The following is a 24,581-nucleotide window of genomic DNA, read 5'->3' as shown; positions in this document are numbered from 1 at the left end:
TGAAGGAGTACAAAACGAGAAAATAGTCAAGTGAGATAATATTTTTTGGAAAATTAGAAAAGAATTTGTTTAGTCAAGAAAGAATGACAGTTTTCTTCTACTTTTGCATGCAATGTAGAGTAGAATTAAACCTTTAATTTAAAAAAAAAAAAATTGAGTTCACAAAGAAAAAAATTTATTTTTTATTATTTTTTTCTTTTCTGTATCAAGAAATCATACGCAATTAGATGGCAATTTAGAAAATCCATGAAATAATTTGATATATGGGCAGCATCATTATGGTAAAGGTTGTAATACCAGAGGAATCATTACAACAAGGCATAGAGTTGGACTCTTATATCGATCCAAATGAATCATTCTTTCCATGGAGGTCAATATTTGCCTGCTAGGCAAGAGGATAGCAAGTTACAAATTCTGTCCCGACCCTCGATGGGAGACTCGCACAACAAGCTATTAGCTCAGTGGTAAAGTGTGCCCCTAATAATTGCATCCTTGAACGAATACGTTTATTTTTCAAATGATTCATATCGTCAAGTATACCCATTCCAAATTTCAGTTCAATCAAATTATCAGTGGCTGCCAATATGTCTTGTAGTACAAAAAAGAGAGATATCGAATTAGTTCGGGTGATTCAATAATATTATTACTTCAATTCTAAGTTGTTATTACTTGTTTTGAATGCCTATTTATTTTCTATCGGTATCTACGAATTGGTCACAAGTCGAAATATATGCAATTATCAAGGGTGTGCTCTACCAGTGAGCTAATAGTTCGTCATGCGAGCCTTCCACTGGGAACTTGCTATGCCAAAAGTGAGAGAAACCTATCCTTCTCTTTCATTTTTTCACTAGTCGAGAGCTGGTTATTGGTTCAAGAACGTAAGGTGCCCCTACTATTCCAAAGTGAGAATTCTTAATTGGCTAGTTGTAAATAGCCCTAGGGCTATGAAACAAAGGATTATCCTGGTGGCAACATGGGGGTGGAAAAAGGAAAGAGAGGGATGGGGTTTCTCTCGCTTTTGGCAAGTTGATATGCACAACACCTAGTATTTATCGTTTACGGCTAGGACTACTAAGGTATCTAATCCCATTTGTTTCCCTAGCTCTCATCTTTCAGTGTCAGTATCGACTTAGCGGAGTGCTTTTGCCGTTGTGGCGAAATGGGGGCGAAAAAAGGAAAGAGATGGAAGGCAAAAGCGACTCCCGTAGTAGTGGCGAGCAAAATTGGAGCAGCCCAAATCGTGAAAACGGGGTTGTGGGACATACATTACATTATCTGTCACTAGAAATTAACTTTGTCTACTTTTTTCTCCTCGCTAATCTACTTTGATGCACAACGGCTATCACTGTCATGTATGATCATCCATTCACGTTAGCATTCTTTCGTCCCATTATAGTCACTCTAATATATCATCTAATGTCACTGGTCACATAAACCGCTATTCATACAACCTCATTGTAGAAGTGGCGAGCCTTCCTTGAAGGAGTTATTAATGCATAAGACACTAGACAAGTGTCATCTGACTTTAAATTTGGCAGTATATCTAATCTCATATGATCTTTTTAAAAAAAGGCAAAGATCAACTAGTACAGTTGTTCCTTTCATATCAACATCGCTTAAAGAAAGTCTTGGAACAAAGCTAGACACAGCAAAGAAAAAGTGAATTTGGTTGCTTGGGATTACTATTGTTGATGTATAAGCTAGAGAGGTAGAGTAGGGATGGTTGTGCTACATACACATAATGGTTTACATACACATGATGTCGTGATATATAATTGAATCAAATTTTTTTCAATAAAATAAAAAAAAATATATTTTTCACTTTTTTTGACACCTCGTCTGATATAAATCATTATGTATATGTAGCATTATTTGGGTAGGAAATGCTTATCGAATGAGTCCAGAAAGGAAAGTGAAAGCGATAAGGGAAAAATTCATAACTACGAAAGTATCATCCATTTCAAAACTAAAAACAAAGGTTTCAAATTTCAAAAATCAAATATTTATTAAAATTTATTTATGATTTAATTAATTAATTTTATATTTTATTCACTAAATATATTAAGGTCACAGATATTTACAATTCGCTCACAAATTCACGATTTAGTAAGTCACATATTACTTTTCGATCAAGAATTAGAATTTTTATACGTCACAAATTATTTTACTATCACATTTTTAAAATTTTATATGTCACAATTTGTTCATCGATCACAAATCAAAAATTTATAAGTCACAATTTATTTATCGACCACAAATCACGAATATTACAAGTGACAACTTATTATATAATAAAAAATTATTAAATTATCGATCACAAATTAACAATTTTTTAGGTCACACATTATTTATTGGACACAATTTATCTTTTTCATTGATCATATATTGTTTATTGGTCACAAATTAATCAATTTAGTGATCACAATTGACCAAATAATTTGTGACCAACACTTGCAACCACTATTTCACCATTGCCTCTAATAGCATCACTACCACCGTTTTTCCCAGAACGACCACCACTTTTTAATAGCAACACCCACTATCACAACCACTGCCGTGGCTAGATGCACCGTCGTTGCCACCACAACTACAACAGCAACACCATGAGTAGCACCAGCCACCACTACCACTACCACTACCACTACCACAAGCAATATCAACATTACCACCACACCCCAAGTGGATTCAACAAAACCATCGCAAAGTAGACCTAATCAAAGTCAGAGATGACGTTGCAGCTGTCGAAAACCATGGCGGTATGAAACCAACCCAAGCTACTGCATCGTCATGCTGATGCTCTCACATCTTCAAACACAAGAATGATGCCGCCATCGCTACTTGCTTTATCTATGTTTTTTTGTGTGTTTTAGTATAGCGAGCAGGGTATTGAAAAGGGATCAACAAATGGACTGGATCCTGTTGCTATCATGTTGCTGGCATAGTGTTGCGATCGCGTTGTTGACGTAGTTTCCGATGGTGGTTGCGTGATGATCGTGCAACTGTGGCGCGGCAACAATGCTGCCGCAACGATGTCGAGTGACATCTCCGCTCAATGTGGCAACAGAGGTGGTGGCGCTAGCAAGGCGGCGACTAGAGAAATGAGAAAAGTTGGGATAGAGAAAGAGAGAATGAAAATGATTAGAGGTTTTGTATGCTTGGTTGGGTATGATAAATATGTATACTTAATTTTCTATTATAATTATTAATATTTAAAATATAATATATTTGATTTTTCGAATAGTAAACCTAATCTATGATTTATGAAATTGAATTTTTAAATATCTTGTTTTCTATAATTTCCACAAGTAATAATTTGGCATTCCACCGTTCAATGGACCAACCGTCATGCCTGGAAGTGGAAGCCCAATATAATTGACTTCAGGTCCATAATTTAACAGGCCGGGCCACAACTGGTTTGGAAGCCAAGCCCATGTTGGTACTCTTTGCCCAGAGTTGAGTGCGGGTCGACATTTCACGTATGAAAATGATAGAGACTCGAGGTATGGCTTTCATCTGACGCCACGTCACTAGTTTATTCAGAACATTGAAGTGGTCAAGAGAAGGATGAAGGGTGAGAGTTCAGAGAAATTCGCTAAAAAATCCTCATCTTTCTCCATGCCCATAAAACTCTATCAATTTTCTCTAATTATACTCAATTCTGAAGTACATAGAATTTGGGATGGGAAACTTGTGGGCGACAACCAAAGAATCGCCGCCGCTAATGGTTTTGGTTCTGCTGCTCTTCGATTTCCGTCCCCTCTTTGCACGTACCAAGTTTTACCAATTTAAGAATTGCAAATTCTTTTTTTTTTTTTTTTTAAAGAAAGATAGCGAGGTTAAAAATTGCGTATGCAAAATGGCAATGCAGGATGCTGGAATCTTTGTACAACTTGTTTGGGAAATTGGCTTTGAGATGCTTTTCGAGGATTACTTTAACGAAGCGAAGCATTTTAGCACTAGGATTACGCTAAAGCCAATTGATGATCCTCATGTGGATTTGATTGCTACTTTATCCCCTCCCTATCAGTGCTTGCTCTTTATACTATTGATTTCTGAACTGGTTAATATTTGATTATTACTTTTTAGTTATACAATAGTTCCGGTTAGTCAATAAGCATTCTGGTACAGGGACGGAGTTGAGGTGACAATTTTATTTTTATTTTTACACTGGGCTGATACATTGAAAAAAGGGAAAAGTTATAGTGTCTTTGTACAAAATACATTGCCTGAACTTTTGCAGTATATTTGTTATAGCGGATTAGATAAGTATTAATTTGGTGAGTCGTAATCATAAGTGGAATAGATTTTCAGGATACAATCAAGTAAATCTGTAAATATTTCACAGAGCATAGCAGCACAGGCGCATAGCAGTTACGCAGATAATTTATAAGATTGCTTAGAAATCGTAGGAGAATTATCAAACTGAAAAGGTCAAAGAGAATTAACTCAATGATATCTTTACTAAAGCACTGGGATCTTTAGGTCGGTCATCAAATTTCTTCACTGAGGGAAGTGCTACAGTTGGAGGCTTCTTTATGTTGCGAGTGTCATTAATAAGTCGAAAATATTCTTTTTCCATGTTTTCCACCAAGAACATTTTCTAAAACTCTTTGACCACTAAATTTTGAGTTTTCTACCATTCCCATAAGAACAAAGCTTATGATTCACCTTCAATTGCTTACAAGACTTTACTTCCCTTGTTCTATGAAAGTTTGGAGAAGCTAAAGTATTTTTTATTTATTTCTTACCCCTTGTCCCCCAAATCTATTACTTTTTTCAAAATTTTTTAGCTAGTTGACAAGATATAAGTTTGTTTCTTAGCCTATATAGGTTGCTGGTCCACTTGTTCACAAGCCCAAAGAGAAAATTGTTGGAAATGCACAATTCTGCTGGTAAAGGTATTTTTGTCTATTTCTAATCATTAAATACATTGTCTTTGATTGTTTTTTTTTAATTGAAGATATGTTGTTTCTTTGTAGTTATGTTGATGATCCTCACACGTTTGTCAACCTCTTCCTATCCAACACTGAGCCGTAAGAACCCATGTTGTGTCATATTCCCTTAATGCAGATAATGTAACAAAAAATAATTTTATCTTCATCGTACATGCCCATCTAGGAATTTACTGATGAGGTCTCGCGCATACTACCAGAAATTTGGTTTTGGAGCATTTGGCATATTCCGAGTGCTTTTGAAGCAAAGGTAGTTTTCATTCTAATTCGAATCTTACACACTCATGAACAAGTTAGTGTATGCTTCTTTGAGTATCTTTTATGTTTAGATTGTTTTCACTCTTGTAGAGTATCTTCTGAAGATTATGGTGTTATGGGTTTGAAATATGGCTTTTCAAATCTGTCTATTAGAGCTACAGTTATTCCTTTCTTCAGTATTTGACTGCTACATTAATTTAATTTTCCCGTTTGACCAAACCTGGGGAATGATGATTTTCATATGCTGAAAATATGAGTTGCATTTCTCCGTGCTATCTCAACCATAGCAAGTGTACCTATTCACTTAATCCTATATTTTGGAAATTTCCAGGCTATTTCCTTTGTTCAGTGAATAGCTAATCAACCTGAGCATAAAAACTGTTTTTATGATGAGTAAGCATATACATGGACTACATTCACAAACACATGTAGAAATATATTAACTTTTCTTCCATACATAGTTGGTGATGAACTTTCAAAAAGTGCTTGGTTAGCAAGTAAGATGGGAAGGCTTGCTACTGGGGTGCAATATGAACCAACATGTAAGTTTTTTAGAAACAAAATATTTATTGTTCTTTTTCATCCTCTATGCTTTGTGCGTTTTAGGTATTATACTCGCAAGTTGATGAGGTAAACGTGTTTCTTTAAGTTACAATTACTCCTTCATGTTCTGTTAAACACTTATTTTAACCTTTTAGATTTCACTATCACGAACAGTAAATTCTACTATTTGTTTAGGAAAATAATATATTAATTCTAATAGTTTTATTTTCTTCAATTGTACCTTACCATACTACTTTGATGTTCATCATATGCCTTGTCTTCTTGGATACTTTAAATGTGTTTTATATATGCGTCAACGCTTTCAGGGATGGGTGGCAGAGATGGGGTTTGTGTTTGGCGCAATTTTTCATCGTTTAATAAATAAGTCTTTTCAAGTTTATATTCTTATTGAACAAAAAAATTAAAGAAAAGGGAAAAAATGAGAAAAACAGAATAGTTAGCATAGGCCTTCTATGTTCTTCAGCATTTCATGGAGGAAGGTTAAAGGTGTACTTGTGATGATGTATGTAGTTGGAAGCAAAGGTGGAACAAAATACAAAAACTTGGAAAATTGGAGCTGTGCTATTGGTTATGGATTAGGATCTGGGAGTCCTTTGAGCCCATCCTTCAATTTTGGACTAGAACTCGCTAAAAATTCACAGGTTAGTTGCGTTTTGCTATTTTTAGGCCCGTCCTTTGATTAATTTCATCTTTTCCTTTCGCATAATTGTGTTGTTAATAAGTTTTCTTCACTAAATTGACATCTACTTTTTTCCTTTTAGGCTGAATTTGCTTTTCAAAGAACCTCAGAAGGAAGAAAATTAAAGATTTTATTTTTTCTGTTTCTTGTTTAGCTTGCAGTTAATCCTATTGTGGAAGATGTTAGGAAACAAGTTGTTTTGTTAGGCTTCCTTGCTATCCTAAATCTATTTCGGTAACCTGAATACTCTGGACGCCATCATAAATTTAGCAACAGAATGTAGCAGAAACTAAGCAATTGAGATATCTAATTAGCGAATCATGCTTCATTTCCATTTTCCCATTATAAAGACGTCTCTGCATCATAGTTGATTCTGCAAGAATGAGTATATTGGCATATAATGTTAGCAACATGGCTTTCATTTTTCATAGCTACATGTGAACTTAGTGACATAACCGAATTATAGATGTTGAAATGTCAAGTATAATACTTAATAAGATTTGATGCCCCCAATATGAGAGGTTCTTTCATTGTATAGAACCAAAATCATAACTAAATATGATAAAAGCAATCTATCTGTATGTGGTACAATTATAATAATAATAATAATAATAATAATAATAATAATAATAATAATAATAATAAAATTTTAATATTCGATGATCTCCATAATCTTATTCAATTTAAGTAATCTTATTCAATCACATTAACATGCCTCTCAAATTAATGTTGGTAAAAGTATCAATTTACAATCATGAACGAACGACAATGACAATACTCGTGCCCATGAAGAAGAGACCCAAATCACAGCAGAAACAACCAAGAACCACTCCAAGAACACTTCAAAGAGCTCATATCCCAAGAAGAATTTTCAAAATAAATTCACAAAGTGTACCGACCTCACACAATGAGCTCTATCAGTCGAACATAGAATTTGCATTCCAACGAAAGCTCTAACGATCAATTCACCGATGAAAAGTTCAGCAATATATTGCTGACCAAGATGCTGCAGTTGGAAGAAATCCAACCGAACAACCTACACCAAAAACTCAAAGATCATCCCTCCACTAGGAATCCAAAACCACTCAAGGTTGACCTCTCATGAGAATCTAAATCTTTAGCTCATCATTTAGCATCAATTTGTTTACATGAAACTGATGTAAAAAAGAACTCAAAGGTCCAACTCCAATGGGCAAACCCCAAAAATAACCTCACACACATGCTACAGTCCATCCTTCTTCTACTATTCATTAAGACCTCCAACAACAGCCGAATATACCAAATCAACCCATTACCAGGCCCAAATACTAAATCTGAAAGTTAAAATCTCCAGCAACAGTCTAATATACCAAATTGAACCATAATAAGGCCCAAACACCAAATCCAATAGTACTAAAACCATGAACCTACACATAACTACAAACTCGACATAAATTACATCATCTCCATCTCCCAAACGCTAAACCATTGTCGCTATGGGTTTTTCTCCACGCCAACAATGCCTCATCCAATCGGCAACCTAATCTCTTTGTCTCTGGCATTGCCTCCATCCAGGCTCGGCTTGGCAGTATCTTGAGAATTTCCCTTCTCTCTATTTCTTTGTCCCTTCTCTCTATTTCTTTGCAATTTTTGAACCCTTTTCATATTAGGGTAATTTTGAGATTCATTTATCTATGCTTGCTTTGAAACTAGACCAAGTGATTGAAGGCATCAGAAGTGCATAGTAGATTCAAGGGAATGGCGCCAAGAGAGCCGTTGCTGCGGTAAATTAGTTGAAGAGCTTAGCAGCTTCGATAGAGATATCGCCTTTACCGACACCGACCGTGCCGACATCTTCATCTGCTTGTTATGTTATTTTATCTATATCAGTCTATTGATCGCAGAGTAATTTAGGGCTTTAGGGTTTAAAGAAAATGCGCCATTGGAGAACTAAAGAGTACTCTTTCTCTTCTCTCCGTCTATTTCAATTTTGATAAATGGGAGTGAAAGAGGACGATTTTGCTTTTCTGAACGATTTACAATAATGGAGGTTGAAAGTCTCAATATGTTGAAACGTGAACAAGAAAAAGAAACCATTAACTCAATTCGACGAAGACCAAGCGGAAGGAGCAAAACCTCATCTTGCTGTGAGAAAACCGAACCAAGAAAACGAGAAAAAATTCTAAGAAAGAGGCTCTAATACCATGTCAAGTATGATATTCAATAAGACTTGATGCCTCACAATGTGAAATGTTCTCATTGTATAGAACCAAATCATAACTAAATATGGTAAAAATAATCTATCTATTTGTCATAATCTTCGACTATTTCCATAATCTTATTCAATCTCCACAATCTTCAATCTCATTAACACTTTGAGACTAGTTTACTTAGGATCATGTTACATATTTCCCGCACCATTACTTCTACAACTTAAGTTCTTCTAGAAGTCTTTGTACTAGTGAATTATAGTTCCTATTTGGTGCAAATTAAAATAAAGATTTTAATTTAAGTCAAAGTCAATAACTAATTTTAACTGCACCTTTATGGGATCCACAACTTTACAACCATACATTTCAACAATTTTTATCAAAATCTACTAAAAAACTAATTTTAATCCCCACCAAACGTGGGCATAATTTATTTATCAATATGGGATCAACTTACAATGTCTCATTACTATTTCATTTTAATCCCCACCAAACGTGGGCATAATTTATTTATCAATATGGGGTCAACTTACAATGTCTCATTATTATTTCATTGCAGTTCATTGCTTCTTTCTATCAACACATCGTGGTTCAGAGATGAGTATCTCTTTCTCTCTCTCTCTCTAGTGTGCATGAGCCTACATGCATTCCCATCTACGGTATAAATATGCATACAAGAATGCACAAAAGAATATATATTGAAGATAGGGACATATGGTTGTTTGAAAAACTGATATAATGGGGAAAGATTGTACTAAAATCAACATTACTGACAAATATTAACTTCTGTGGACCTAGGTGAAAAGTCCACTTGAAGAAAATGAAATGGTTGGAATCACTAATTACATTGACTTTGGCTTTGAGTTACAGACAAGGTATTTTCATATGTTAAATATCGCATACATTGATATCATATAAAGTGGTGGAATCCGACTTCATTTTATACTTTTCGTGAAGTATTGACGATGAAAAGTCATTAAATAATATTCAAGAGTCCACTTTTCAAGTGGCTGCATCTTGGCAAGCCAATAAAAACTTCTTACTGAAGGTAACACAATTTTGATAATGTTTCTAATCATTTAGTTTGTGATAGTATTATTTGTGAAGCAATTAAGTTTAAGACATCAATGTGTCAATTTTGCAGGGAAATTCATCAATAGCTTTAGCATTTAAATCATGGTGGAAACCTTCTTTCATTTTCAGCATGTCAGGTATCTGATATGTGTGTCCCCTCGTTCTTAAGAGATTTAGCTACAAAATTCTATGCCTCAAAATTCGCTGTATAATATCGAGCATTTTATAATAGCTTGTTGTTTAATCTTCAAATATTGCTCATTAGTAGTAAACTTGCACATTTGTCTATATCTCTGAACAAGTTATGCTATCACTGCTTTCGTTTTTTTCATCGTTGAAGTAGAATAATTTTTAGGACAGACAGTGTTGTTCGAGACCTTGAGAGCATGTGTTATATGCATTAGTAGAAAGGATTGGACAATACAATATACTAGATTTAGTTTATTTTTCTTATTTAGCCCCTATTTGTTTTTCATTGTTTCTATATTAAAATGAAAAATATGACCGTTATCCATCACATCAAACCATCAAATTTGAATTTTGATCTCTTGTGTGGGGCCTATAACGGCTATATTTTTCATTCTCATTTTTACAAAAATGGAAAACAAACGCTCCTTTAATATTGTTGATTTTTTTTTTTTTTAATTTTATTCGATCCACCTTATGAAACATGTCATAACAATGTAGAATTGAGGATGAAGATATTGATTCCCGTTTTGTTGTTTCTCTATCATTCTTTGCCCCTCATTCTCTGTTTATATAATTTATCTCATTCTTCAACCATTAATTTCACTGGCTTACAACTGTCAGAGATCGGACAAAACGAGGGACATCATTTGGATTTGGTGTTCGTGTCGATAACATTAGGGAAGTAAGGTTGGATACATTTCCCTGTATGCCTTCTCGATACGATTTTATAAGCCCACGGAGGCTCCACCTTTGTATTGCCATTCTACATCCATGGAAATTTGATATCATCGCTTCCCTGATTGTAGTTATCAAAGGACAGACCCAAATTTCGTTATGTTGACCCCAAACAAGGAGCATCTAGCTGAGGGCATATGCTGGAAAATTAAGAAAAGACGAGTGCTCCCATTTGATGTAAATTCTGGAAATTTTGATGGCATGCCCAGGGAATTGAGACCCTTGGCCAAAATTTTGAAACCTTTTGGCAATTTTGCTTTTGTTTGATGGAAAAATGATCTACTAAGTATCGATGCTTAACTTATATTAAAATCGGTGACATTGAACATCAATTCATCCTTAAAATTCAAATTTAATTTAAATATCGTTGTGCCATGCCGTGCTTACTCGTGATTAGTAGATGAGTCTCTCTCGTACATATGGTTAATCACCATTTATAATTAAGGGTCTGTTTGACTGCAAAAATATAATTTGAGTGGAAAGAAAACGAATTTTAAGGAATTAAATTCCCTAGAACTTGTTTTCGTTGAGAATTGTCAATTAAATGTGTTTCATTGGTATAATTTTTTACCTGAAAAATGTTGAAATTTTGGATCTTTTGGTATTCATTTAAATTGTCAATTAAAGGGATATAATTTGTTTCCATTGGGGGGGGGAGGAAAATCAATTCTAGGGAAAATTCGTGCAATCAAACAAGGAAAAATGTGGAAAATGGAACCATTTTCCATGAAAAATTCCTTGTATCAAACAAGCCCTTAGAGTCATTTTTTGTTGAGGATGAGCTGCTATGTGACTCCTATTATTACATTGATGACACTGAATGGAAGAACCATCGGCACAAAGGTGAAGGAGAGAATAGGCCCTTGACTTTATGGAGGATGAGGAATTAGGCAGCTTAGGGACTGAATTCATTTCTTATCTTATTGTTGAGACAAGAAAGCAGGCAAAGTTAAGCGGGTCAGCATATATCTGTAGAAGGAGTAGATAAATAAATTAAGTATTTGGTTTATAATTTATATGGGAATCATTATAACTGAATTATAAAAATCAAGTAATGAACAGTATAAAAATTATGGATAGTTGGCTTTGGAATCTTAATTTTTCTGTGATTGGTGGAAGAATGAACGACACTTGCAGTGCGCAACAATGTTATGTGTACAAAAATTTAGTTCATAGAAATGCCATATAATACTCATAATGGATAGGGTGGGTGATTTTTTGGCATTTTTTTTATTATATCATGGGACCTACACATATGTGTGTTCAGAGAAATTTTGTGAGGCATTCTTTTGTACACAATATTTTCGTGCAGTGCGAGCTGTACTGGATCATTCAATCAATCAACGGTTGTGATTCGAAACTCAATAAATAGGCTCTAGATGACCGTTATGCGCTACAATGAATCGTGTGCGTGCCGGACCATAGAGATTAAACTCTTGTTTGAGTCTCATTTTAAAAGAAATAATATATTTTGGAATAGTAAATTAATGGAGAATGTGTGGTTAAAAATTAAACTTTTGTTTGAACTCTATTTTAGAAAAAAAAATATATTTTGAATAGTAGACTGATGGAGAAAGTAATTAAAAATTAAAGAAATTTTTTTAGATTTACGTGTAATATTATTTTATTGAAAAACTTGTATTTGAAAAAGAATTTTTAGAAGAATGAGCTCAAATATGGGTTAAAGAAAAATGTTAGATTTGCGTGTAATATTATTTTATTGAAAAATGTGTGGAGTAAAAGTAATTTTAAAAAAAATTGAATTTTTAGAAAAGTGGGCTGGGCTAAAAGTTCCACGTCACTGTTAACAACGTATATCCACATATTCACGTTTGCCAAATACCAACCAATAGGAGAGTGGTACTTCGTTTCTTTGCAGTTGTCTCACAGTAACAATGGCTGCAATGGCTTCTACGTTCTTCTCGAGAACAACTCCAACTGTACCGCGTAGAGCCATTGCGAATTCAGTCCCCAACTTTGCACTCTCAAAATCGCTATTGAACGCTAAACGCCAAAATTCAATTATAGTGTCTGCGATTCGAGATGACGATAATTACAAATCCTTCAGTTTTGAGCTTCCCGATGATGGCTCCAACAGTTTGAAGAAGCTTTTAGATTCTTTCTTTGTGGTCTGTACCTCAGTCGCCTTGTCGGCTTGCTTATTTGTAGCTGATGTTGATTCGGCCTCGGCCTTTGTAGTCACTACGCCGAGGAAATTGCAGACCGATGAGCTCGCCACAGTTCGTCTTTTTCAGGAGAACACTCCTTCAGTTGTCTACATCACTAATCTTGCTGCTAAGTAAAGAAATTTGAGTTATGACTTTTTTTTATTTCTTTTGATTGTTAGTTTGACTTTAGTTTGGTATATGTGCATTAGGCAGGACGCGTTTACATTGGATGTGTTGGAAGTTCCCCAAGGATCAGGATCAGGGTTTATATGGGATGCGCAGGGCCACGTCGTCACGAATTATCATGTGATCCGGGGTTCATCTTATCTCAAGTAATTTTAATATTGTTTGATTTTTTCTTGTCAACTGCTACTTGTGAATGTATTCATTGAAATTTCTGCGTGATGTAATTGATTAGCTATTTACTTCGACGGTGCTAGCTGAGTTTTACACGGTCAAAACGGAATTTGAAGAGCGTTTCATCATTTAGGGAGAATGGCTTTTCCTAGTTTTCAATATTATCTCGTTGAATTTGCTAGATGGTATAAAATACTATGCGAGTCAAGAACGTTTCATCCAAGACATTTGACATGCCTAGCTGTGTTGCATTGCAAACACCTTAGGTGCCTTAAAAGACTATATAGTTGCCACGTAATGGCTTTGCAATTGGAGTCATTTTTATGCCAAATGCTTTGAATATCTTTATTGACAAAATCTTTGGTTGAATGTGTTAATCTTTCTACAAATTTCTGGAAACCTCTTAGAGATTTCTCTATTTATTATATTTTGAAATTAAACTTTGTGTTGGTCATGTTTAGGGTTACACTTGCTGACCAGAGCACTTATGATGCAAAAGTTGTTGGATTTGACCAAGATAAAGATGTTGCTGTTCTGCGAATTGATGCACCAAAAGACAAGTTGAGACCTATCCCAATTGGCATATCTGCAGATTTGCTTGTTGGTCAAAAAGTATATGCTATCGGAAATCCAGTAAGTGAAATAATCCTTTTTTATCGTTAAAATAAACTTCCCCGTTTGAAGTCTTTTGCATCGTAAGTTCTCTGGTACAAGAGTGTGCATATACTATGTTCTGAATTTAGGCTTCTTATCAAGTATGTGTTTGTCATGCATAGATGAAGAAAACCATTTAGACAGTGCTTAGTATGTGACAATGATATTGGCATTCCCTAGTGTCAAATTTGCTGATTCCTTCCATCTTTGTCAATGAACCCACATTTCTAATGCCTGTTGGGCTGTGATGTTCAATGGCCTTTTAGGGGATGTGATGACAAAAATGGGCTAAAGCCCAAATTACTGATTTTACAATTACTAGGTTCTTGCCCAATAACTTGACCTGATCTACCCTGGCCCAAAATAGGTTTAAAGCGTGCATCTTTGTGTAACAATGCCTTTATCCCTTCTCCTCTTCTGACAGCTTCACCACCACAGCCACCTTTTCCAGCCTCTCCATTGATTCACTATCGTCCCTAGTTTTTCGGGCACCAATGCATTTACGGGAACCTTTCGCCGCCAATGCCCTTGACTGCTGAATGACACATCCACATGAGGACCCAACAGATAGACCAGTGATTGTTTAACTAGTTGCAGTACAAATATTATTTTCTTAATCAACAAAATTAAGATATTTCATTTTCTCATAGGAAAACATATACATGTAACTAACTTAAAAAACCATTCAGAGATTTAAGAGACGAATGCCTTCCTTTGATAAATGCATATACTTCTAATCATGGAGGATCATATTTTGACCATAATGAAATTATATTTAACAACTGAGTAATCATTAATTAGGCTTTAGAAATGCCAGTTTAGCTTAATCAATTCTTTTCACGTTTCCTAATTTTAGGTTCGATTATTAAACTGTGGCTCAAATACATGTTACAGCCTATGGGAATACTAGGCTGTTTTACAATTTTCTTGCCCTATCAAATGCTAGCAATGATAACAATACTGATGTCTTAAATTTTATTGTTGTTTCATCACAAGGTTATATCAAAACAGGTTATCACATTTGCCTGATGGCATACCATTCTCAAGTTTGTTCCATTCCTTGCCAAATATCTTCATGCAAGTCAACCATCCCCTTGGTTTGAACCACCACACTTGTTATGTTTTCCAGAAATTAGAGTTTTTAGTTAAACAACTTTCATGAATAGAAAAAAATGGAAATTGATGCCTTTTAATGTATAGTGCGGGATTTATCCACTTCAATATCGAATACATGGATTTCATTCTCATCAAATATGGCATCATAAGCCTTTGTTTGACATGATCCTTGTGTTTAAATGTATGTTTTGCAGTTTGGCCTTGACCACACACTTACAACTGGTGTTATCAGGTATTCATGCATTACATTTGACTGCATAAGTTTGATACTATTTGAATCATTTCAGCTTTTTTGTATTTATGTTGTTGAAGATTATAAGTGTTCTACCTGTAGAAGTTCATTAGTTTTGAAGATGTAATGGAGAATAATCCGACAATATCTAAAAAGTTAATAGAATATCTTCACCAGCTCTAGATTCCAATTGCTATGCCTTTTAGAAAAAAAAAATTGCCACATAACTTGATGAGGTTTATGTGGAGGAACAGGCATTGGCATACATGGAACGGTTGGATGGTCGGCTTTCAAAGAAATTGATATAACTTTTGCGTTTGGTGTCCGTTTTGGGCCCATAACCCCATTTCGGAAAGGTAGCGAGCGTTTCGGATTGAACTCACCGCTTTGCCGTGACGTACGAGGGTTTTTGGGCATTTGAAGTCGTTTAGTGTGTCAAAATAGCATTTTAAGTTTTTGTGTTATTTATTTTCAGCATTTGTTATTTTCATTTTGTAGCCCAGCCCATTTTGGGACTGCTAGTCCAGTAGGCTATCTTTTCTTTCATATTTAAGACGCTGCAAGACACCTCCTAAGGTTTTCTTGGTTGTTGACGAAATAATAAAACTTTGTTTCTGAATTCAATCCGTTTGGTTATTATTATCGTGTGTTTGTAGATTCAATCTACATTATTTTGGTATCAGAGCATGGTGCGTGGGAGAGGACGTGGTGGTCGTGGTGGTCGTGGTGATAAAGTTGCAGATCTGCGTAATCAAGTTGAGGCGTTGACAATTCGATTTGATCAATTCATGACGTGGGCGGCAGAGGTTGTGCAGAACGGAACACCTCCTGCTCTTTCACGTCGTGCCCCAGTGAGTGATGGTGGAGGTGGATCTGAATCAGGGGAGAGGTCGGATGAGGAGACCTTGTCAGAGGCACGTGGCGATCGTGTTCAACAGCCTCGTGTGCAACAGCAGGACGCGTTTCAGCGATGGGAATCCGGATTCAAGGTTGATGTACCTGAATTTTACGGTGGAATTGAGGCAGATGAATTCCTCGATTGGCAGGCGGCAGTAGAGGAGATCTTGGATTACAAAGAAGTGCCCGACAATAAAAGGGTACCTTTGGTGGCGACCCGTCTGCGTGGTCGTGCTGCTGCGTGGTGGCAGTAACTGAAGCAAAATCGGATCCGTCAGGGTAAGGCGAAAATCCAGTCGTGGGAAAAAATGAAGAAACAGTTGAAGGCAGCGTTTCTTCCCTTTAATTATTCCAGGACTTTGTATCAGCGCTTATAGAATTTGAGACAAGGCAATCGATCTGTAGATACTTATTCCACAGAGTTTTACCAACTGATAGCGCGAAATGATGTGGGAGAATCAGAAGACCAGTTGGTAGCGCGCTATATTGGTGGGCTACGATTGAATTTGCAAAACGTCCTAAATATGTTCTCGCCGGTATCTATTTTTGAGGCTCACAAGCGAGCACTTCAGGCTGAAAATCAACGACAACGTCGTTCTGTAGTAGGCATTTCTGGTGGTCCATCTGGAGGTGGGGGTCGACAATTCGTCCCAAATCCCACATCTGGTCCGTCCCAATCCTTTACATCTGGGGGTCGGGGCGTTGATAGGAACACTCGGCCAGTGGTTCCTCCAACCGCTAATCCGGGTGGCTGGGCTCCTCCTGGTGGACGAGGGCGTGGAAGCCAGTGTTTTGGTTGTGGTGGTTTTGGTCATTTGAGGAAGGACTGTCCATCTCATGGGCAGCCACGCCTAAGTTTGTTCATTGGAGGGACAACACAAGTCAATGTTAACGATCCTGTTCATGTGGAGAATGAAGAAGAAGAGGCTGAAATTGTGCATACAGGTGACACGGGGCCTCTTTTGGTGGTCCGGTGGGCGTGCCTTACACCCAAGGGGTCGTCTGAGGACCTGCAGCGAAACAATATCTTTCCGTCTACGTGTACCATTGGAGGAAAGTTGTGTAGGTTCATCATTGATTCGGGCAGTTGCGAAAATGTGATATCTGAAACGGCCGTGCAGAAGCTGCAGTTAAGCACCAAACCTCATCCTGCTCCCTATAGCCTAGCATGGTTGAGACGAGGTAATGAAATTCGTGTTACTAGCCGTGTGTTGGTATCTTTTTCTATTGGCAGTGTGTATCGTGATAGTGTTTGGTGTGATGTGGTGTCGATGGATGCATGTCATTTGTTGTTGGGTCGTCCATGGCAGTTTGATAGGGATGTGTGCCATGAAGGGCGTCGAAATGCATATACATTCACCTTTTCGGATAAAAAGATTGTATTACTACCTCCAAAGATACGCAGTGTCTGTCTTCGACAGGGGACAGTAGTAATCTACTTTCCCGATCTTTGTTTGTGCGTGAGATGCTGGCAAAAGGTGTTGTACTGTTGTTAGTGGGAACTAAGGCGACAGGAGTGTCGACAGTTCCTATGGCAGTCGAGGGGACGGGTCTTCACCCCAAAGCTGCCGCCTTGGTGTCTAAGTTTCATAATGTGTTTCCGGATGACCTTTCACAGGGTCTTCCGCCTTTGCGGGATATGCAACATCACATTGATTTGGTACCGGGCGCGTCATTGCCTAATCGCCCACATTATCGAATGAGCCCAGTGGAACATGAAGAGTTGAGGAGACAAGTAGAGGAATTGGTGCAGAAGGGGTACATCAGAGAGAGCCTCAACCCGTGTGCAGTCCCCGCACTCCTAGTGCCAAAAAAAGATGGGAGTTATCGGATGTGTATAGATAGCAGGGCCATCAACAAAATTACAGTTCGTTATCGCTTTCCGATACCGAGGCTAGATGACTTGCTTGATCAGTTGGCCGGCGCAACTGTGTTTACCAAACTGGACTTGAAAAGTGATTACCATCAGATAAGAGTCCGTCCTGGAAATGAGTGGAAGACAGCATTTAAGACACGGGAGGGATTATTTGAGTGGCTAGTTATGCCGTTTGGACTATCCAATGCACCGAGCACGTTCATGCGGGTGATGAACCAAGCACTTCGACCGTTTATTGGTAAGTGCGTTGTTGTATACTTCGACGACATATTGGTGTACAGTGGGTCGGAGGAGTCTTATGGTGTACATCTAAGGGAAGTCCTTACTGTTTTACGCAAGGAGAAGTTCTTTGCAGCCAATAAGAAGTGCGTCTCTATACTGATAGTGTTTTGTTTTTGGGGTATGTTGTGTCAGCCGGTGGAGTAATGGTGGATGCAGCTAAGGTTGATGCGATTCGGCAGTGGCCGCGTCCACAGTCAGTTTCTGATGTGCGGAGTTTCCACGGTTTAGCGTCGTTTTATCGACGATTTATTCAGCACTTCAGCACCATCATGTTTCCCATTACTGATTGCATGAAGGAGAGTAAGTTTCAGTGGATACCCGAGGCTGAGAAAGCATTTTTGATCATTAAGGAGTGTCTGACTTCAGCCTCGATACTTGCGTTGCTTGATTTCACAAAACCTTTTGCATTACATTGTGATGCTTCTAAATTGGGTATCGGAGCTGTCTTCAGTCACGAAGGAAAACAGTAGCTTATTTCTGTCAGAAGTTGGCAGGGGCTCGTGGGAGGTATAGCACTTACGACGCAGAGCTTTATGCTGTTGTTCAGGCCATTCGCCATTGGCGACATTATCTGTTTCAGCGAGAATTTGTCTTATACAGCGATCATGAAGCCCTCAAGCATTTGTCAAGCCAGGAGTCTGTATCTGCCCGTCATGCATCATGGGTTGCCTTTTTGCAGCAGTTCAACTTTGTCATTAAACATCAGGCTGGTTCTTCTAATCGTGTGGCAGATGCGCTCAGTCGGTGGCATGGGTTATTAGCGCGGCTACAGGTAGCGGTCACTGGGTTTGAGACCTTTGTCTCTCTTTATGTTGATGACCCTTATTTTGGCCCCATCTATCACAGTTTACTGCAGGGACACCATTCCTCTTTTCTGTTAGAGGATGGGTATGTGTTTAGAGGTGTTCAGTTGTGTATACCAGATTGCAGCCTTCGTCTGAAATTGATTGAGGAGTTTCATGGTGAAGGTCATGTTGGGCGAGATCGTACTTTGGCTTTGATTAGCGCTTCATTTTTCTGGCCTACTATGCGTCGTGAAGTGGAGAAGTTTGTCTCACGATGCAGGGTGTGCCACGTGGCAAAGGGGAAAGCCACAAACGCTGGTCTTTATCGACCCTTACCAGTGCCTTCAGCTCCGTGGACTGATATTAGCATGGATTTTGTCCTGGGTTTACCGCGCACACAACGTGATAATGATTCCATCTTTGTGGTGGTAGATCGTTTTTCTAAAATGGTGCACTTCATTCCCTGCAAGCGCACAACTGATGCTGTCAAGGTTTCTCAATTATTTTTCAGAGAGATTTATCGGTTGCATGGGTTGCCCACTTCCATCGTATCTGACAGAGACACGAGGTTCGTCGGTCACTTTTGGCGGATTTTATGGAAGTCAGTTAACACGTCGCTCAATTTTAGTAATGCTTATCACCCTCAAACTGATGGGCAAATAGAGGTAGTTAATCGTTCTTTGGGTGACTTGTTGCGGTGCTTGGTTGGGGATAATCTACGCTTATGGGATCAGCGGCTTAGCCAGGCAGAATTTGCGTATAATCATGCTAGAAATAGAAGCACCGGTTTCAGTCCGTTCCAGGTTATGTATAGTATTCTGTCCCGCAGCCCTGTTGATTTATTGACTCTGCCCTCTAAGACTCAGCTGCATGGGACAGCTGTTGACTTTGTTCGTAGTTTGCAACAAGTTCACGAGGAAACACGAGCTAATCTGCTCGAGTCCAACCGTAAGTATAAAGAGGCGGCTAATCGGCATCGACGTCTTGTTGAGTTTGACGTTGGGGATTATGCTTGGGCGGTACTGACTAAGGATCGAGTGCCATCTCATGAGCATTCGAAGTTATCACCTCGTACCATTGGTCCAGTGGAAATTGTGGAGAAGATCAACTCCAACGCCTATCGCCTTCGACTTCCTTCCCATATACGGACTTCTGACGTGTTTAAAGTAAAGCATCTTTTGCCATACCATGGAGACAACGTGGGAGATAGTGCTACCGGTTCTGATTCGAGGGCGAATCCCATTGATTCCGGGGAGAATGATGAGGTTTATGTGGAGGAACAGGCATTGGCATACATAGAACGGTTGGATGGTCGGCTTTCAAAGAAATTAATGTAACTTTTGTGTTTGGTGTCCGGTTTGGGCCCTAACCCCATTTCGGAAAGGTAGCGAGCGTTTCGGATTGAACTCACAGCTTTGCTGTGATGTACGAGGGTTTTTGGGCATTTGAAGTCGTTTAGTGTGTCAAAACAGCATTTTAAGTTTTTGTGTTATTTATTTTCAGCATTTGTTATTTCCATTTTATAGCCCAGCCCATTTTGGGACTGCTGGCACAGTAGGTTATCTTTTCTTTCATATTTAAAACGCTGCAAGACGCCTTCTAGGGTTTTCTTAGTTGTTGACGAAATAATAAAATTTTGTTTCTGAATTCAATCCGTTTGGTTATTGTTGTCGTGTGTTTGTAGATTCAATCTACATCATAACTTCTTCACTTCTAACCCCCTAGAAGTAGTGCAAAGTCAATTAAGCTTCGGTTTGGTTTTATCAATTAATTTAAAATTTCAAGTCGAAGTTACAATTGATTTTAATCATTACATTACATGGAATCTGTAAGTTTTTAACAACAAACTGAAAAAATGTATTTTCTAAAAACTAATTCAAACCAGAACAGCCAAACCCTAATGGAGAGAGTCTTCAACGTAGTGTCATGGAAACCAGTGCCTGTAAAGGAGATCATAACAGGTTAAATATGTAAAGACAGGGCCCTTGATATTGTTCATGGGGATAAATTCTTGCTTGATTTTGTTTTCTTTTTTGTTGTTATGTTTAATTTGATTATTATTAAGATTTATATAATAGTTCATGAACTGACCAACAGTTATCGAATAGAGGCAAAAAGCAAGTATATATATTTGGTAGATTCCGTCTATTATTAGATCTGACATATTATTCACTTCGTAAGGATAATCAAGGACCAGCAAATAAGCCAGTATTTTTTAATGTTCTTTTACTTTGGTGGTATCTTCATGGTTTATCATAAGTTCCATTTTTTTGTAGTGGACTCCGAAGGGAAATCAGTTCTGCCGCTACAGGACGTCCGATCCAGGATGTCATCCAGACTGATGCTGCAATTAATCCGGGCAATAGTGGAGGGCCACTTCTTGACAGTTCAGGAAACCTTATTGGGATAAATACAGCCATATACTCTCCATCTGGTGCATCGTCTGGTGTTGGATTTTCGATTCCTGTTGACACCGTAAGTAATTACTTAATATTCTGTCCTTGGGACTTCAGTAATGTATGGTATAAATTCTATTTAGCTGGCCCTTTTTCAAGCCTTTTCATAGATGATGTAATGACGAGTGGGATATATAGTTTTTGTAAAGGAAGAAAATTGTTTTGATGTATCTTTCATACCCCCAGGTAGGTGGCATTGTTGATCAGTTGGTGAGGTTTGGGAAAGTCACCAGACCAATTTTGGGGATAAAGTTTGCACCTGATCAGTCTGTGGAGCAACTCGGAGTTAGTGGCGTTCTTGTATTGGATGCTCCTCCAAATGGGCCGGCTGGCAAAGCAGTACGTTTATTGATATATTCTTCTTTTCCCTTGGTTTCATGTGATGTTATGGTGTGGAAGTTTCATTCTACTTTAAAAGGTTTGGAATTTTGAAGTTTATCAGACAAAATTGTTGAGTGCTGATACTAGTTGGTGTAATCTTGGTCCTGCAGGGTCTTCAATCTACTAAACGTGATGCCTATGGCAGACTTATTTTGGGCGACGTAATTACATCTATCAATGGAAAGAAGGTCTCTAATGGCAGTGACCTGTACAGAATTCTGGACCAATGCAAAGTGGGTGATAAGGTAAGGCTAATTTCTTTGAATCATGCTTCTTGTACAATTTATTTTACAACTTGGTTTATAATCCATGAGTTGGCAAAATATCACATCCATTTATTTGAAAAACTGTTTTTAAAATCAATGGCTAGAATTTTTTCAACACACTTGTTGTCAACCAAGTTGTGCATAAATATTGTACAAGTGGCTTTATTCAATTTCTTCAACTTCCTAACTGCAGTTGTCAGTGTCAAAGTTTAGACATGATCCTGAATGTTTATTATTATCATCCTACATTAGCTTGCATATTTTTAATTCTTCGAGTAACACGATTCAATCGCCCACTTGCAAACCATTTTATGAAAAAGTCGATTAAAAAATAAAAAATAAAAAATTTATTTACTTCTTGTGGATTGGGGATAACTTTTGTTTAATTCAAGTAAACATCTGGACCAGTTTATTTCTTTTGGTTCAATTTACATGGAAAAAAATTCATAATAGAGTCATCATTTGATCTTGTTGCGCAGATAACTGTGGAAGTACTAAGAGGTGATCACCTTGAAAAAATCCCAGTATTCCTCGAACCAAAGCCCGATGAGTCATAGTGTTGCTGATGTTGTAATTTTTACTGTGAATTCAAAAGGAAGATGCCTATCATTAAGGTGTACTCTTTGCTTCTCAATATTGAGAACTGTAAATAGTCCACATACCGTGCTGTTGTATCGTAAAGCAATTGCCAGTGTGCAGTGTTCTGTAGAGCTACCTTATTTAGAGAATCCACAACAGAGCATGCTCTTCTAGTGAAGCTCCACTTATTTGTACTTCTGCCTGGTCTAAAAGTTTTAAAGCGATAATCTTTTAACTTGTGTTTGCACATAGGTTGTTTGATCTTATGTCACTCTTCTGATGTTCAATCCACACATTTCTGGTCATGTAATGTGCACTACTTCAGAAATCTGTTGGATTTCGAAGTGGCAATAATTAGAACCAAGATGATAGGATGAACTATCACGACTCCCTTTTTTTTTTTTTTTTTTTTGGGATCTGGCTGGCATTCGACATCGACTATATTTTGATTGAGCATGTTATGTTCAGCGTAATTATATTGTACCCTTAGTCGTAACAAACAACCCATAAAATAATTCAAGACTTTAAGTTATGTCATCTATCAACAAAAAAAAAAAATTTAATTATAGAAGTGAGAAATTTATTGATACTCGAGCACAATAACAAGCAAGTAAATGGATTGTTATCAGATGATAATAGAAGAAAGCTCCATGAGAGTTTGCAGTATGTTAGTAGAGCTTCCAATGCAGTATTGTGGCCACATCTTTTACCTAAAAAAACCAAAAAAATTACAATAAATAAAACTGGGATGCTGTTTTTATTTATTAATTATCAGAAAATACAATTTCTGAATTTATTACAAGAAATTAAGGATGACACAATTGTTCTCCATTACACATATCGTTAAAATACATTTTTGTGACATTAAAAACTTCATAGGGAACAGAGATTAATTTGTTCATACAGAGACTGATCTAGAAAGACCAAATTCCAGGCTCCACAGTTCAAAGCTTCCTTTTACAAAATCATAATATCCTCCCTTTAGCGCCAAAGTTTTCTTCACCAATCCTTCTCTAACAAATGGATAACTCAGCAGGTTCCCAAGTGATACATTCACTGCTTCCTGTTGCATTTTTACATAATAAAAGCACGTTAACCATGAATCTCACATCGAGTAAATAAGAAAAACGAGCATACAGATCTGAATATCAAAGTGTTTACCTTCTCACATAGTCCACACTGATCCGCGAAAGGTGCATTCCCAAGCTCGGCTTTCACCTTGGCCTTTGCAGGTAAACAGATCTTCACCCAGTCCTCGATGAAGTCACTGCGCACAAACTCAAGTAGAATCACACAATTTTGAACGAGAGAAAGAAGTGACAAATCCACTTTCCGAATTTGAAACTGGAATATGTAAAGAAGTAGCGGCTTACGTGGAGGTGGATCCATCATCAGAGAGAGACATGAGCCCCTTGATTCCTCCACATGCACTGTGTCCAATGACTATGATTTCCTTAACCTGACAAAGAGTATTTTGAGAATCCCAGGTTAATTTAGAATTTCAAATAAACAAAAATTATCCTAGAAAGTACAAAAATTGAAATGAACTTTTGTATCAACCTTTAGGTGAAGAACAGCATACTCGATGGCAGACCCAACTCCAGAGTATCTAACCTGTTGCAACATAAATAATATTCAAATCCCATTTTTCTCTTCAGAAATACGAAAAATAAAAATAATAATTAACCTTATCATAGGCAGGGACCATGTTAGCAATGTTTCGGACCATGAATGCCTCTCCCGGGTGCAAATTCAGGACGTGTGACGGGCAGACACGTGAATCGGAGCAGGCAAATACCATATACTTCCATGTTGAATCATTTCATCAATTATTTGAAGATAAATAGATGGCAAAAAAAAAAAAAAAAAAAAGAAGTTCAAATTATAAAACA

At 37.3% G+C, this 24,581-nt stretch overlaps 3 protein-coding genes across 8 annotated transcripts in view; 2 read left to right on the top strand and 1 right to left on the bottom strand.

Moving 5' to 3' along the window:
• The first annotated feature begins 3,499 nt into the window (after positions 1 to 3,499).
• On the top strand, positions 3,500 to 11,002 carry LOC111400839. 6 transcript variants are annotated; one of them, XR_002703865.1, is made up of 11 exons: positions 3,500 to 3,767; positions 3,869 to 4,898; positions 4,980 to 5,033; positions 5,119 to 5,202; positions 5,672 to 5,752; positions 6,285 to 6,415; positions 9,202 to 9,517; positions 9,600 to 9,690; positions 9,787 to 9,853; positions 10,527 to 10,592; positions 10,712 to 11,002. XR_002703865.1 is itself a non-coding variant. In XM_023028271.1 (11 exons), the coding sequence occupies exons 5-10, from the start codon at positions 5,713 to 5,715 to the stop codon at positions 10,589 to 10,591; spliced, it is 471 nt and encodes a 156-aa protein (XP_022884039.1). In that variant the 5' UTR covers positions 3,503 to 3,767; positions 3,869 to 4,898; positions 4,980 to 5,033; positions 5,119 to 5,202; positions 5,672 to 5,712; the 3' UTR covers position 10,592; positions 10,712 to 11,002. The 6 variants fall into 6 exon arrangements, 2 of the variants coding, with proteins under 2 accessions (XP_022884039.1, XP_022884038.1); XM_023028271.1 differs by having other exon boundaries at positions 3,503 to 3,767; positions 9,441 to 9,517; XR_002703863.1 differs by having other exon boundaries at positions 10,527 to 11,002.
• A 1,468-nt stretch (positions 11,003 to 12,470) lies between these two features.
• On the top strand, positions 12,471 to 22,955 carry LOC111400837 (protease Do-like 1, chloroplastic). The gene is made up of 8 exons (XM_023028268.1): positions 12,471 to 12,939; positions 13,018 to 13,140; positions 13,627 to 13,798; positions 15,130 to 15,167; positions 21,284 to 21,482; positions 21,650 to 21,802; positions 21,955 to 22,089; positions 22,590 to 22,955. Exons 1-8 carry the CDS (start codon positions 12,536 to 12,538, stop codon positions 22,665 to 22,667), a joined length of 1,302 nt encoding a protein of 433 aa, XP_022884036.1. The 5' UTR covers positions 12,471 to 12,535; the 3' UTR covers positions 22,668 to 22,955.
• A 297-nt stretch (positions 22,956 to 23,252) lies between these two features.
• Positions 23,253 to 24,581, bottom strand: part of LOC111400838 (carbonic anhydrase 2-like) — a 2,766-nt gene continuing 1,437 nt past the window's right edge. The window contains exons 5-10 of the mRNA XM_023028269.1: positions 24,377 to 24,493; positions 24,250 to 24,303; positions 24,063 to 24,148; positions 23,851 to 23,956; positions 23,594 to 23,752; positions 23,253 to 23,399 (exon numbers count right to left, since the gene is read on the bottom strand). Of these exons, the coding sequence (XP_022884037.1) occupies positions 23,358 to 23,399; positions 23,594 to 23,752; positions 23,851 to 23,956; positions 24,063 to 24,148; positions 24,250 to 24,303; positions 24,377 to 24,493 (564 nt within the window). The 3' untranslated portion in view covers positions 23,253 to 23,357. The remainder of the gene's footprint in view (positions 23,400 to 23,593; positions 23,753 to 23,850; positions 23,957 to 24,062; positions 24,149 to 24,249; positions 24,304 to 24,376; positions 24,494 to 24,581) is intronic.

The sequence above is a fragment of the Olea europaea genome, chromosome 10 (assembly GCF_002742605.1).
Source record: "Olea europaea var. sylvestris chromosome 10, O_europaea_v1, whole genome shotgun sequence".
Lineage (NCBI taxonomy): Eukaryota > Viridiplantae > Streptophyta > Magnoliopsida > Lamiales > Oleaceae > Olea > Olea europaea.
Note: the sequence above shows the minus strand (reverse complement) of the source record. Positions and strands in the feature narration are given on the sequence as shown.

Excerpts from the sequence above, each read along its gene's own strand:
- LOC111400839 (XM_023028270.1), top strand. The coding sequence starts at position 9,101 with ATGTCTCATTACTATTTCATTTTAATCCCCACCAAACGTGGGCATAAT. Across the intron at positions 9,691-9,786 it reads ATAAAAACTTCTTACTGAAG|GGAAATTCATCAATAGCTTT; the intron begins GTAACACAATTT and ends TCAATTTTGCAG. Across the intron at positions 9,854-10,526 it reads TTTCATTTTCAGCATGTCAG|AGATCGGACAAAACGAGGGA; the intron begins GTATCTGATATG and ends TACAACTGTCAG.
- LOC111400837 (XM_023028268.1), top strand. The coding sequence starts at position 12,536 with ATGGCTGCAATGGCTTCTACGTTCTTCTCGAGAACAACTCCAACTGTA. Across the intron at positions 12,940-13,017 it reads ATCACTAATCTTGCTGCTAA|GCAGGACGCGTTTACATTGG; the intron begins GTAAAGAAATTT and ends TATGTGCATTAG. Across the intron at positions 13,799-15,129 it reads TATATGCTATCGGAAATCCA|TTTGGCCTTGACCACACACT; the intron begins GTAAGTGAAATA and ends TATGTTTTGCAG.